The sequence below is a fragment of the Pagrus major genome, chromosome 2 (genome assembly GCF_040436345.1).
Source record: "Pagrus major chromosome 2, Pma_NU_1.0".
Lineage (NCBI taxonomy): Eukaryota > Metazoa > Chordata > Actinopteri > Spariformes > Sparidae > Pagrus > Pagrus major.
The window spans coordinates 24,616,649-24,630,589 of NC_133216.1; the positions used below are offsets into that span (position 1 = coordinate 24,616,649).

The 13,941-nt window shown below is 40.1% G+C and overlaps 1 protein-coding gene across 5 annotated transcripts in view; it reads left to right on the forward strand.

Moving 5' to 3' along the window:
• The first annotated feature begins 631 nt into the window (after positions 1-631).
• LOC141018381 (von Willebrand factor A domain-containing protein 5A-like) overlaps positions 632-13,941 on the forward strand; it is a 29,046-nt gene continuing 15,736 nt past the window's right edge. The window contains exons 1-23 of one of the 5 annotated variants that reach the window (XM_073493414.1): positions 632-799; positions 1,617-1,699; positions 1,785-1,987; positions 2,080-2,302; positions 3,114-3,280; positions 3,383-3,497; positions 3,630-3,805; positions 3,896-3,984; positions 4,085-4,229; positions 5,150-5,229; positions 5,317-5,431; positions 6,199-6,357; positions 6,513-6,616; positions 7,011-7,228; positions 8,106-8,174; positions 8,571-8,618; positions 9,347-9,448; positions 10,458-10,505; positions 10,772-10,882; positions 12,321-12,353; positions 12,702-12,850; positions 13,136-13,259; positions 13,381-13,761. In XM_073493414.1, coding sequence (XP_073349515.1) covers positions 1,657-1,699; positions 1,785-1,987; positions 2,080-2,302; positions 3,114-3,280; positions 3,383-3,497; positions 3,630-3,805; positions 3,896-3,984; positions 4,085-4,229; positions 5,150-5,229; positions 5,317-5,431; positions 6,199-6,357; positions 6,513-6,616; positions 7,011-7,228; positions 8,106-8,174; positions 8,571-8,618; positions 9,347-9,448; positions 10,458-10,505; positions 10,772-10,882; positions 12,321-12,353; positions 12,702-12,850; positions 13,136-13,259; positions 13,381-13,460 — 2,601 coding nt within the window. In that variant the 5' untranslated portion in view covers positions 632-799; positions 1,617-1,656 and the 3' untranslated portion in view covers positions 13,461-13,761. Of the gene's footprint in view, positions 800-1,616; positions 1,700-1,784; positions 1,988-2,079; positions 2,303-3,104; positions 3,281-3,382; positions 3,498-3,629; positions 3,806-3,895; positions 3,985-4,084; positions 4,230-5,149; positions 5,230-5,316; positions 5,432-6,198; positions 6,358-6,512; positions 6,617-7,010; positions 7,229-8,105; positions 8,175-8,570; positions 8,619-9,346; positions 9,449-10,457; positions 10,506-10,771; positions 10,883-12,320; positions 12,354-12,701; positions 12,851-13,135; positions 13,260-13,380; positions 13,762-13,941 lie in introns of those variants that run through there. The other 4 variants (XM_073493351.1, XM_073493399.1, XM_073493345.1 and 1 more) reach the window with 4 other exon arrangements.

Consider the following 13,941-nt stretch of genomic DNA (forward strand, 5'->3'; position numbering starts at 1 on the left):
ATCAGTTGGTGAAACTATACTTAACAAAGACGTTATCTGTCTTTCAGCTCATTAACACAGTGTAGTTGTCAGTATCAGGACTTTGAAGAGCTTGTTACACTACACACAGAACGTTACACTCCAAGGATGTAGTAATAGCTGCCAGTCGCTCCCCTAACTGGATTTGATGGACCAGAAGAGTTGACTTTATTCTCCACATTGCAACTTTATTCACAAAATTCTACTATATTTCAACTTTATTCTTTACATTGTCCATAATAACTTCCTCCTCACATTTTTTTTGTCTCTCACCCCTGGCCCTAATAGTCTTCCATAGAAAAGTGACTTCGGATGACCCCCAGATTTTATTTTGAAATAACTTCCGCTCGAAAATGAATTCCTGGTCAGAGTTTTCATTACAAGGTGCTTAACTGACGAACTAAATCTGGGGACGAGCGCTGGTTCCCTTTAATAAAGCTTATTAATACAGCCCACTATTATAAACAAGTAAACGGCGCGTGAAAAAAAATGACAACGGAGCACTACTGTTTCCTATTGGGCACGCGCACATCATCCTGAGTCACAGGAGCACGAACTCACGAGTAACGCCCGTTATATTTTGCAGCGTCACTTGCCGGACAGCATTCTGCTACGCGCAGTAAGCTGGTCTGGGAAAAGTAAGTGGCTCATACTAACAGGAACAGTCCGCCTGTCACGAACCCGTGGGCGTGGTTTGAAGGCTTACAGCCAAACCCAACCTGAAAACTTCCTTACTGCATCTCTGGACGCTTCCTGGACAGAGTGGACTCTCTTCATTAAGGTATCTGATGCAGTGACTTCATGGGATATATGTTAAAAACAATGACTTTTATTGACTAAAGCGTACTGTGGTGTTGCTGTGTATGTTAAACCTGCTGTATCTATAAGGTGTGTGGTACATCATGTGATCAGTGTCACACCTGCCATGTTTTATGTGGAGTGTTGTGAAAAGTACCCCAAAGAACACTTGAGTAAAAGTACAGATACCGTGTTAAAATTGTACTTGTGAAAGTGAAAGTGAAAGTCACCAGTATGAATAGTTGAGTTAAAGAAAAAAATAAGTAGTTGAGCTAAAGTCTTTATGTACCAGATATTAAAAATCTTAAGGATCAAAAGTACAGCAAAAGTAAATTGTACATATTTACATGTTTTCTGTGGGTCGACCGATTATTGGCAGGGCCGATTATCAGATCCGATATTAGACATTTCAATCTAATTACTGATAAAATAGATTCATTTCAAAATGTGCTACTTTGGCTCTGATGCACTATCCTCACACACACTGTCCTGCCCACATCAATATCTGATTGGTGACACATTGGAACATCTGCAAAGGAACTTGTAACTTTATTGATAACTTAAAAGCATTGCAGAGGAAGTGTAAGGTACCTGAAAATTGGAATTTAAAATGGTACCTGAGTAAATTGATCACAATTACCACACTGATTTAAAAATCACAGCTCATCTCATGAAAATCAAACTGTAGGCTGCTTGAATGTAGCTATTTAGTCTTGTATAACTCATGTCCAGGGATTGCTTTGCTGTGACTTTTTAGCATAAGATATTGAGTTGAATTTCCCTTTCCCTTTATTTTACAGCAGTAACTACCCTGACAGTGTAACTTGTTCAACGGGCATCATGGTGAACTGCTGTGGTCTGCTCACTGCCAATAAGGAACCAGGTACAGATCAACTGTTTGTCAATAGATTCTCTCGCAAAACCTGCACAGTCTTTATTTATTGTGTTTTGTTCTGTTTCTTGGTCAGTTCCTCTGAAGAGTGTGGAGGTGGAGCTGCAGGTGAGAGACCATGTGGCTACAGTGGTCTCCACTCTGAACTATGAGAACAAGGAGGACAAACCACTAGAGGCTGTGTTTGTCTTCCCTCTGCCTGGAGATGCTGCCGTCTGTCATTTCAGTGCTACAATCGGACAGACGCAGATTGTTGCTGAGGTGAAGGAGAAACAGCAGGTGAGCTGCACAGTAAAGACTTTCTCACTACAGTGGAGCTGAAAAACACAGTAAACACAGTGAAAGTGACACATGTGTCGTCTGTACTCCAGGCTCGTGAGGAGTACGATGATGCTTTGAGCTCCGGTCAGCAGGCCTTCCTATTGGAGGAGAGTGTGCAGAGTCCGGATATATTCTCTCTGAGTGTGGGCAGTCTGCCTCCAGGAGAGAGCGCCTCCATCAGGCTGGAGTACGTCACTGAGCTGGCTGTGCAGGCTGATGACGGGCTGAGGTTTTGTCTGCCTGCTGTGCTCAACCCTCGCTACCAACCTCTGGGTATGAAAACTTTGTTGGCTTTGTCTGAAGTGGAGATGAAGGGCTGACTGTTCATAGTTTAGCCTTGTCAGTGTTTTAAAGATGAAGTGTCAGTTAGTTGGTCAGTTTCGTCCAGACCGATCTCAGGATATGTTAGACATTTCATTACTTCTCCCACAAATACAATAAAAAACACAAGTATAGTCACCACCAGCCTTCAGTTTGTCTGCACTGAATTACAGCTCACTCTTTATGGTAGATAGCGGCTAGCTGACATGCAAACGAGCCACAGTAACATTAACCAGTGATTGCAGTACCAAATGTAGCTGTAGTTTTCCTTTGCTGGCACGATGACATGTAGTGTTCATTAGCAGAGTTAAGGCACTACTTTCTGACGTCTCCTTCAGGAATTTGTTTTGAGAAAATTTAACATAGTTGTCCCCTCCAAAGTGGATACTAGATTGTCACCTCTGTTGGTGATCCACTTAGCCCCCTTCGAGCACCACCATCATGTCAAAATGTTTCCACTGCTTTGGTTTGTAACCAAATACCTGAAAAGTTAATGACATTCACATCACTCTCAGCTGTGTTCATTGCTAATCAGCAGTTCTTATGATGCCAACACGCGACACTAAGATGGTTAAAATGGTAGACACTGCTGCTAAAAATTGGTATAGCATTGTCATTGTGAGCATGTTAGCTTAATGATTAAGACTCTTAGTGTTTTATGCTAAACATTATTTAGGGTTAATATTGTCTTCTTTTTACTGTCTCAAATGTGATTTAATGCTCTTTGATTATAGCATTCATAACTTGTTCACAGAAAGTGGAGGCAGTGAAGGTGCCAGTGTTCAGGTGACCTCTGTTCCAGCCTCTCTGGTGCCCTACAGTCTGTCTTTCTCTGCCCGAGTGTCCTCTCCTCATCCAGTCTCTAAAGTAGAGTCCAACTGTTCCCTGGACCCTCTCCAGTACCTCAACACAGAGCAAACCCAGGCCACGGTAGGTGGAGTGCTAATGTGTCTGCTGTGTGTGATTGTTGCTCAATACTGACAACAACATACATCACTTTCTTTATATTTATGAGTGTTTTGTGAACTGCAGGTCAAGTTGGCTGCAGGACACAAGTTTGACAGAGACGTTGAGGTGCTGATTTATTACAAAGATGCCCACCAGCCCACTGCTGTGGTGGAGGCAGGACAGGCCTCTGCCAAGCCTGGTGAGTTAGTGAATGAGTCCAGTTGTTGCTTTACAAATAAAAAGGTCATTATCCTCCAACTGATGAGTTTGTTGTAACAACTGGTAAAAGCCAGATGTGTGGTCATGTTTCTGTCTCTCCTCTGTGTTTCAGGCTCTCTGATGGGTGATCCAGTGATGATGCTGAGCCTGTACCCTGAGTTCCCCCAGGCTGTCATGTCTTCAATGGCCTCCTGTGGAGAGTTTGTGTTCTTATTGGATCGATCTGGAAGTATGGATTGTGCAATGAACAACAGCAAGAGGGACCAGACTCGCATTGGCAGTGCCAGGGTATTCATTATGTGTTGTTTCTGTCATAAGATCATTCATAGTGTCCCTCTCACTCAGTGGCCTTCAGTATCTTTTCTCTCTTCCCTTAAGGATACTCTGCTGCTCCTGTTGAAGAGCTTGCCAATGGGCTGCTATTTCAACATCTACAGTTTTGGGTCCAGCTATGAACACATCTTCCCGTAAGCTATGCCCCCATGTCACTAAGTGAAAAACATTTGTTCCTGTCTTTGGTGTTGATGCTTGTACATTGGTGATGATGAGGTCATATATCCATGGCAGTAAGAGTGTGGAGTACAGCCAGGAGACCATGGAAGAGGCTCTGAAGAAAGTTACAGACATGGAAGCTAATCTGGGAGGAACAGAGATCCTGAAGCCCCTCCAACATATTTACAGCCAGCCCTGCATTCCTAATCAACCGAGACAAGTAAAACACACACACACACACACAACATGGTGAACAAGTTGCACAAACATCCAAACCCCCCCCTCGCTGTACCAACCCCAGGATTTTGTGATATACGATTTTAGTCTGATTTCAAAGCTAAACTAGTAATAAATCCATGTGCTGATCATGAAATCTATTCAGGAAACGATATTACTTGTAGTGTGACAGTGATTCCATGATAATAAGCCCCGAATCATTAGGCTGCAAGATGCCTCCTTTCCATCCAGTCTCTAATTGTTAGTCATAATTCAGAACATGCAGTGAAATTGCAGTCTAATAATAAGAATAATGCTAATAATTAGATATTTCTGATCTTTGTGACACCAAAGAGAATGCGTCTGACGCCTACCGGAGGACAGTTGCCTCCAGGGAGTCCATGAATTCCTGGTTATGGATCCCTTGAAGGGCATTATTCTGCTTGTACCATGGTCACTTGCCAGAGAAGAAAACATTGAGACCATTTCTGTAAAATTTGTGTACAAGACAAGCTAGCTAAGCAGCCACGTCATTGTCCCCAAATCGGTGAAAAAGAATGTCATGAACAAAGGACTGGCTGCAGCCGAACGGAAATAATGTCACTTTTACCAACCTTTTTAAAGTAAAACGGGGTGTACTCACCCTTTATATGAGTTATCCATTACTTGTTATGGATAGTTTAGCCAGCGGACACTTAGGTTGTCCACTTTTTAATTTACTACAGCCCTGAGTGTAGGCTGACATTACTTCTTGCAGCTTGTGTCAAATGCAAGGAGACGATTTAGCTTTTTTTTTTTTTTTTGCGGCAGTAACTGCTGATGGTACCAATTCACAATAAACACAAAAGGCAGATGTCAGTGGGTGTTGGTGGGTTTTTTGTCCAGTGAATGGGTTATTATAGTGATATGTAAACTCTCCTATAGGTATTTGTCTTTACTGATGGAGAGGTGGAGAACACCAAAGAAGTTATCAATCTGGTGAAGAAGAATTCAGGCTCCCACAGGTGAAACCACAACAACACAAAACACAACAAACACCCACACAGTTCCCAGAATATGTCTCATCATCATCAAACTAATCTGTGTTGTAGGTGTTTCTCTTTTGGGATTGGGGAAGGGGCCAGCTCTGCTCTTATCAATGGGTTGGCCAAGGAAGGAGGCGGTCACGCTCAGTTCATCACAGGGGCTGACAGGATGCAACCCAAAGTAAGACAGTTACTTAATTTAAAAGAACCTTTTTGAGACAATAAATTCAATAACCATTTTGTATTTGGAGAGAAATCCTAGTTCCATATAAATAAGTAGGGAATTTCCTTCAGTGCCTTTTAGAGTTGTTCCGATTCCGATACCAGTATCGGAAATTCTGTCGATACTGCAGAAAATACAGGTATGTGAGTCTTTGCACTGATCCGATACCACATAATTTAGAAATGGAACCCGGCTACTTCCCAGTTAGCTCCGTTAGCTCTGCTTAATGTTACAACCCGGAAATCAATTCAGATTTTCAGTTCAGTATGCAAGGCTGTCATTTTCGAGGGGTGGCACGAGTGTTGCCAATTTCAACACCAGCAACCTTATAAAGCATTATAAGACGCATCACGCGAAAGAGCGCGACCAAACTGCTCCCTGAACTTTATAAGACAGTGAGGGAGGCTGAAAGACGTGCAGGCAATCAACTTATGGCAATCATTCTCTGCAAGGTTTTACCTGATCCAGGACATACAACAATGATAGCAATCATATCACATCCAACAGGGTTAGTAGCATATACAGCTGTTACAAGAAAAAAAAAATCTCCTCCTCCTTTTTTTTTTTTTTTTTTAAAATAATTTTTTTTTTGTTATTGGATGGGTACTCAGTATCAGCCACTACTCAAAGCCCAGGTGTCAGAATCGGTATAGAGAAGGAGAAAATGGTATCGGAACCTAGCTAGTGCCTTTCCCATCTTTTTGCAAACTGTTTTCACTCATCAGGTGATGCAATCGCTGAGATTTGCTCTGCAGCCAGCTGTGGTGGACATATCAGTCACATGGGATTTGCCAAAGGGAGTCTCTGTCGCTGTCCTCTCTCCACCAATCACAACAATTTTCCAGAGTCAAAGGTCACTGGTTTATGCCCAGCTCAGTGGACAGGTAGGAGCAACACCATCTCATAATGAAAACCCTCCCTGGTTTGATGTTTTTCAGCATTTAGCTTTATAAAATATATTTTCAAATGCAATGTTTTTCCCACCAGATATGTGATCACTCTAACAAACATGTTTTCCAACCCTGTAATGCTTTGTCAGAGTTCAGAGGCAGCAGAGGGCTGTGTGACGGTGAAGTACAGCCTGGCAGGTCATCCCTCTCAGAACCAGCTCCACTTCAGTCTCACACCTGCACAGGACACTGGGTAAAACAGGTTGTGGCTCAATGCATAACTGCACTGTTATGCATTGAGTCCTGATTTTACAAATGCTAAGTTTAGTTTAATTATTTAGATGAAAAAAAGGAAACCAGCAAGGTGTGAGAAACATGTCGCTATTTGTAAAAAGAATATTGCACTGATACATGACATTAAGTGTCAGCTCAGTGGTTGACACACACACACACACACACACACACAGTGCAAAGCGAGTTGTTGGTATTTTGATGGAAAATGTGTCTTAGATGTTCATGTCAGTCTGCTTCCAGTGTGATGATTTTTATCTGGAAGAACAAACTAAATACTAGGAGCAAATAGACAGGTTTAATATATTATTGTAAATCTGTGTACTGATATATTTACTTCTCTGTCTTGTCTGCAGATTAACAGTCCACAGGTTGGCTGCTCGGACTCTGATTCGCTCCCTGGAGATGGAGGAGAGAGAGAGCAGAAGAGAGCAAGATGGAGGAGTGAAGAAGGTGGTGGAGCTCAGTGTCCAATCAGGAGTGAGCAGCGTCTTCACTGCCTTCATCGCTGTCAACAAAGGGGACAGCGAGGCGATTAAAGGACCTCTGTTACGCAGAAATGTTCCAACACCCAGTGAGTGTTATTTCATGAAAACTAAAAAACAAAAGCCACGCTGTACTGAAGACATACTATCGCAGACGATGAATGGTAATATTGAGAAGCATGATGGTGTACCGCTTTCATATTTAAGGTTCTAGAAATAAGGTGTTAAAATTAATATAACATCAAACAGTTATCTCCTATGTAAAGATATAGTGGTGTAATGGCGTCCTGAGCAAGCAGCAACCTCTGCGGTGAAAAAATTAAGCTAATGCAGAAGTGTCAAAAATGCAGTTCCTTGAATGGCCACTTGAGGCTGGCTCCAAAAGTGAGTCAATGCCCATACGACCATCTTTACAACAGAAATAAACATGTTTACAGACGGGTACAAAAAAACGGTTTTGCTCTGTATAGCTAATTTTCGCGATTACATAATTACATAATTGTGAATAACTCACCTGTTTAAGTTATATTAAGGCTTAAAGTTAAGCATAATTAAGGGTGTGACTGCTTTGAGCGACAGTTAGCTGCTAGTCTCATTCAACAGAGATATTCATTACATGAGCTGATATTCATTATTACAGCATGTCTTAATAGAGACTAAATTATATGATTAAGCCTCTTGATTTTACTGTCCATGCCCATTATCACCATTTTTATTTATTTCTTTGATCAACCAATCACAGCTTTTAAAAGAATGTGTGACACCTAGCAACATAGTCAACCACGCCTCCTCACCGAGATAAAAGCTTCTGTCCTTTCCTTGCTCGGTGTTGCTAGTTATTGTGACTTAGGAGCTCTCTGAGACAATTCTCTGAATGTTTGTGAATACAAGTTGTTTAGTTGATTTTTTTTTTGTTCACTGATTCTATTAATGTCTTGACCTCATACTCTTCTTTTAAAATCTCAGGAATGATGGATTGTGCTATGCGATCCGTGTCATCGATGGTGTCCTGTTCTGCTCCAAGAGCCATGTATAGTACGTATAGAATTAATCAAGAGTGAAACATACATCAGTGTATTTCTATAAATACACACTCTGCATTGTAAATTGAGAAATACTGTATTTACAGTAGGAGTTGCTTTAGTTCTGTTGTGCTTTGGTCAGTCATTGGGACAGACATTGTTTACATTTGCCTTGAGTGAATGTGTGTGCCTGTGTGTGCCTGTGTGTGTGTGTGTGTGTGTGTGTGTGTGTATAGATACATGTGTGCTCCTGACATATTGTTATGTTTTTAACACTATAAATATTTAAAGTTCTACTTGTTTGCTGGTCATTGTAATAATCTCATAAACCAGCGGTTTACTTGTTGATCCTTATCTCAACTCAATCTCATGTAATGTCCTGACCTGACACCTTTTTCTAATCTCATAGTCAGAACAGCAAGAAGTCGTGCTGCTCCACAGGAAACAATAATGAGATGTAAGTATCAAAGCTTAATGGGATTTTAACATATCTGTGTATTTCTATAAATACAATTTATGGATGAACACTGAGCAAACCAGATGAATGACTGTTTGGAGGAATTTTTGGATTAGGTGATTGTGTGTGTGTGTGTGTGTGTGTGTGTGTGTGTGTGTGTGTGTGTGTGCATGGAGGTATGTGTGTGCCCCTAACATTCAACAAAATGAATAGAATCTGGCTCTTTAATCAAGACACATTATATTTACAACTACAAACAAAGCTTATTATGTCATAACAATGTTATGTGTTGAAAACTTGTACATATGTTGATGTAAACATGTATGTAACGCTGTGATCCTACCCTCTCACTGAAGTTACATAGTGAAGAAACAAGCGATAGGGAGCGGAGTGGCTGAGACAGAGACACCATTCACCCTCACAAGACACTGTACCATCAACATGACTTTGACGCTGTTAGTTTTAGGTCAAAAAGTTAGATAATGTTGCTTTAACAGTCTAGTTAAAAGTGTGTTTTCCTCTACATTTGAATGAAGCTTAGAAATAGATCAGGCTGAGCACTGAAGTCACACTTCTATTGGCTGGTTGGAATCAGCCACTGTTGCAAAATGCCGCACAGTGACTGGCTTATTCACAAATATGTGTGTAGTAACATCAAATCATATTCATGCAGATATACAGCGTGGCACAACGGATATCATGCTGTGTTTACTCTGCTCTCTCTGTAGCTGCTAAAGTTTTTCATAGGTGGGAGACGGATAAGATCTCGGGGGAACCAACTAAGATGTCTGCCCCCCCTCCTCAGCCAGAGTCAATTAGAAATGCTTCTTGTAAGTAGACACATGCCACAGCTGCCATTATTTACAGCATGTCAGGGCAGATATTACTTTGTTCACAGTTTACTCTGTATAACTGAACTGTTTGCTCTGATCTTCTTAAATTCCCCAGCAGAATAGTGGACGTGCGTTGACAATTCAAAATAATCTCAAAAAAATAAAACGTAAAATAATTTTAATTGATGTTTTATATCAGCAAGATTTTGTCATATACCAGCACAGTCAGACTTGTAAATTGTGTTTTTTTTAAGCACCTTGTGAATTGTTTTTGATAAAATGCAGCTGGCTGGAGTCATATACACTTTAAATATGTGAGAGCTAATGATTGATATTTAGTTGTTGTACGCTGTACGTCAAAATATTTATTGCTTTTATCTTTCATCATGTAAAATAGAAAGGCTTGAACAAGGTTTAGTTCAATAGCTCAGGCACGAAGCTTCTGATACTCAGTTTGCTTCTGTCCAGTAACTTCAGTAAGTTTTATAATCTGATAAAACATCTGTTACTTCAGTGCCAAAGACCAGTGATAACGCACGAATGGTGACAAGTGTGGCCACTAGTTATCTTGGTGCTGGATTTGATGTTTGGTCTATAACTTGTCACTGTGAAGCATGTAAACAGGGCACAATAGTAAATCATAATATACTTAACATGCATCATACATCAGTGTATTTCTATAAATACACACTCTGCATTGTAAATTGAGAAATACTGTATTTACAGTAGGAGTTGCTTTAGTTCTGTTGTGCTTTGGTCAGTCATTGGGACAGACATTGTTTACATTTGCCTTGAGTGAATGTGTGTGCCTGTGTGTGTGTGTGTGTGTATAGATACATGTGTGCTCCTGACATATTGTTATGTTTTTAACACTATAAATATTTAAAGTTCTACTTGTTTGCTGGTCATTGTAATAATCTCATAAACCAGCGGTTTACTTGTTGATCCTTATCTCAACTCAATCTCATGTAATGTCCTGACCTGACACCTTTTTCTAATCTCATAGTCAGAACAGCAACAAGTCGTGCTGCTCCCCAGGAAAGAATAATGAGATGTAAGTATCAAAGCTTAATGGGATTTTAACATATCTGTGTATTTCTATAAATACAATTTATGGATGAACACTGAGCAAACCAGATGAATGACTATTTGGAGGAATTCAGATCATATTCATGCAGATATACAGCGTGGATGCTTTAGACTTATCACTGTTACTCTGCTGATTACATTATCATTATTATAGTTTTTGGTCGACCAAGGAGTTCTGTGGCACAGAGGCACAACGGGTATCATGCTGTGTTTACTCTGCTCTCTCTGTAGCTGCTGGGGGCGGTGCTGGAGTTTTTGCTAAGATGAAGAAGAAGTTCTCGAGGGGACCAACTAAGATGTCTGCCCCCCCCCCTCAGCCAGAGTCAATTAGAAATGCTTCTTGTAAGTAGACACATGCCACAGCTGCCATTATTTACAGCATGTCAGGGCAGATATTACTTTGTTCACAGTTTACTCTGTATAACTGAACTGTTTGCTCTGATCTTCTTAAATTCCCCAGCAGAATAGTGGACGTGCGTTGACAATTCAAAATAATCTCAAAAAAATAAAACGTAAAATAATTTTAATTGATGTTTTATATCAGCAAGATTTTGTCATATACCACCACAGTCAGACTTGTAAATTGTGTTTTTTTAAAGCACCTTGTGAATTGTGTTTGATAAAATGCAGCTGGCTGGAGTCATATACACTTTAAATATGTGAGAGCTAATGATTGATATTTAGTTGTTGTACGCTGTACGTCAAAATATTTATTGCTTTTATCTTTCATCATGTAAAATAGAAAGGCTTGAACAAGGTTTAGTTCAATAGCTCAGGCACAAAGCTTCTGATACTCAGTTTGCTTCTGTCCAGTAACTTCAGTAAGTTTTATAATCTGATAAAACATCTGTTACTTCAGTGCCAAAGACCAGTGATAACGCACGAATGGTGACAAGTGTGGCCACTAGTTATCTTGGTGCTGGATTTGATGTTTGGTCTATAACTTGTCACTGTGAAGCATGTAAACAGGGCACAATAGTAAATCATAATATACTTAACATGCATCTAAACAGAAATTGTTGAGATCAGAGTCAGAATCAGAAATACTTTATTGATCCCTGAGGGGAAATTGCATGCGTTACAGCTGCACCCATTCAAAGTCCCAGAAATATACAGAAGAATAAAAACGATTGTCTGACACTCAGAGTGAGGAGTTGAACAGTTTGATGGCCACAGGCAGGAATGATTTCCTGTGGCACTCTGTGGTGCATCTTGGTGAGATTGATTACCCTCCATGAAATCAGAAGCTGTAAGTTGCGGTGCTGAGCACTACAGGAGTTTCTACTTTAAGGAATGTGTTGAGATGATTGTAAACACTGTATTTTCTATGTGGTATGGAAGCCAAGAACGGCCATGCTTGCAATTTTTCCTTTTTTATGCTTTTGCAATGAAAGGTATTTTAAACTGCTTGATCCCTGTCATACACTGTTACCGTGCTTGATGTCAAAAGAGCATCATGCTGTGGCGGTCACTGATCTCTAGGATTGGCTATCAAGTCTCACAACAAGTTGTTGACTAGTGATGTCAATAATGCCTTTAAAAATAATTGAAAACTTTCTCGGCTTCTGTAATGTTGATTTAGTAAGATTATTTTTGCTGCATTGAATCATGTTTCTTTTAGAGTTGTTGTATTTGTATCTAGTTTCTGGTGCGGTGCTTTATGCATTGGGTTATACTGCTAAATTTTTGTGCATTACAATTTAATTTCTTTGTATTTTCTGTTGTTGTCTTTTTATAATGTTCCACCTCTCTTTGAATCTGCATGGCCTGCTCGCTGAAGATGAGTGTTTTGTTGGATCACTTGACTTGGAGGGTAAGTGACAAAGAGATTATTAAAGAAACACCTGTTGACAACTATTGGATTGTTTTGCCATGAAATTTAGTGCACACATTCGTGTCTCCCTCAGGATGAATTTGTAATAACTTTGGTCATAAACCAAAGTTTTGGACCAATAAAAACTGATGAAGGCACTGGATGAAAATTTTAAAAATGACCAAACACTTCGTAGTAATTTTAAATTAAAAAGTAATTTAAAAATATTTGAATATCTTCAACTCTAGTTTCTCTACACATTAATATCAAATAGGCAAAGACTAAAAAAAGATTTCTGCAAATACCTACCACTATAAAAATGTATCTTTGCTTTGATTTTGTCCTCAGAAAGCTGCTCGCTCAAACAGCCTCCCAGGGACCCTTTGCTGCAGCTGGTCTCCCTCCAGAAGGCATCTGGCTGCTGGGTGTTGGATCCAGCTCTGGCTGCTGCACTGGGAAAGACCAGCGAGGAGGTGGAGAGCACAAAGCCTGCATCGGTGGGTTACTGTCAAATATAATAACACAATTAATAACTTGACTTATTTTAAAACACATTTCATGACATGGTTTATATAACAAAACATAGGGTATGGTATTGTATTTGCTATATCAGTCAAAAGTGTTTAATTGTCTTATTTTATTGTTGTCATGTTGGTGGGAAGTCAGACTGTTCAAAACCATCCAGCAGCATTTTCCTTCTGTGTTGTCTCTTCTGTGTTCTCTTTGATTTCTTTCTCCTGTCGTGACTGTTCCACATTTATTTCTTTGATTTGGTGAATTAGGTGAACCAGGAAGTGTGGGCCACCATTCTGGCTCTGATCTGGCTTCATGGCTTCAAGATGGATGCTCAGGAAGAGTGGGAGCTTCTGGCTATGAAGGCTGCTTCATGGCTCCGTGCTCAGAATGGTAACAACCATAATAATAAGAGCTGATCTGTAGTTTTTAACAGTGTGAGCTGGTTATAATCTGTTGTTTGCCCACATTCAGTCTCCTCTGCTGATGACTTGTTTTGTGTTTTTTATTTCAGCACCATGTGTGACAGAGTGTGTGGAAGCTGGAAATGCTCTGTTGGGTTGCAACGTGCAGAAAGACGCCCTGGGGCTCTGAGGTTTTCATTCAACTGGCTTCTCCTTCAGGATTGATGCACAGAAGAAGATTCACTCCATCCTCCAAACTTTACTTTATTAAAATTGCACCATACCATCTACCTTGTTACAATTAAATCCTGTTCTTTGATGTTTTTTTTTTCTTTTTACTATCATTTGGTGTTTCCCCTTGTTCTCATGTTCATTGGTCTTTTGAATTTGTGTACATTAACTGATTGAACTGAAGTATTATCACTGAATTAGTTACACATTATTTGTCAGTTTGTGTCTAAAACAACATAAAATTGGAGCTTTGGAGAAAATGAGCATTAATGGCTTAATTTGACACTTCACACCTGCTCTTTTCATTGTGCGGTTAAAGCTGTGTCACACCAGGTACACATGTGCTTTAGCCAACACTAATCAAGCCTTGAGCTATTAGCACACATTTCTGGCCTCATTGTACAAACTTAAAGAACTTCATGCTCTCACCGTGATGTTTT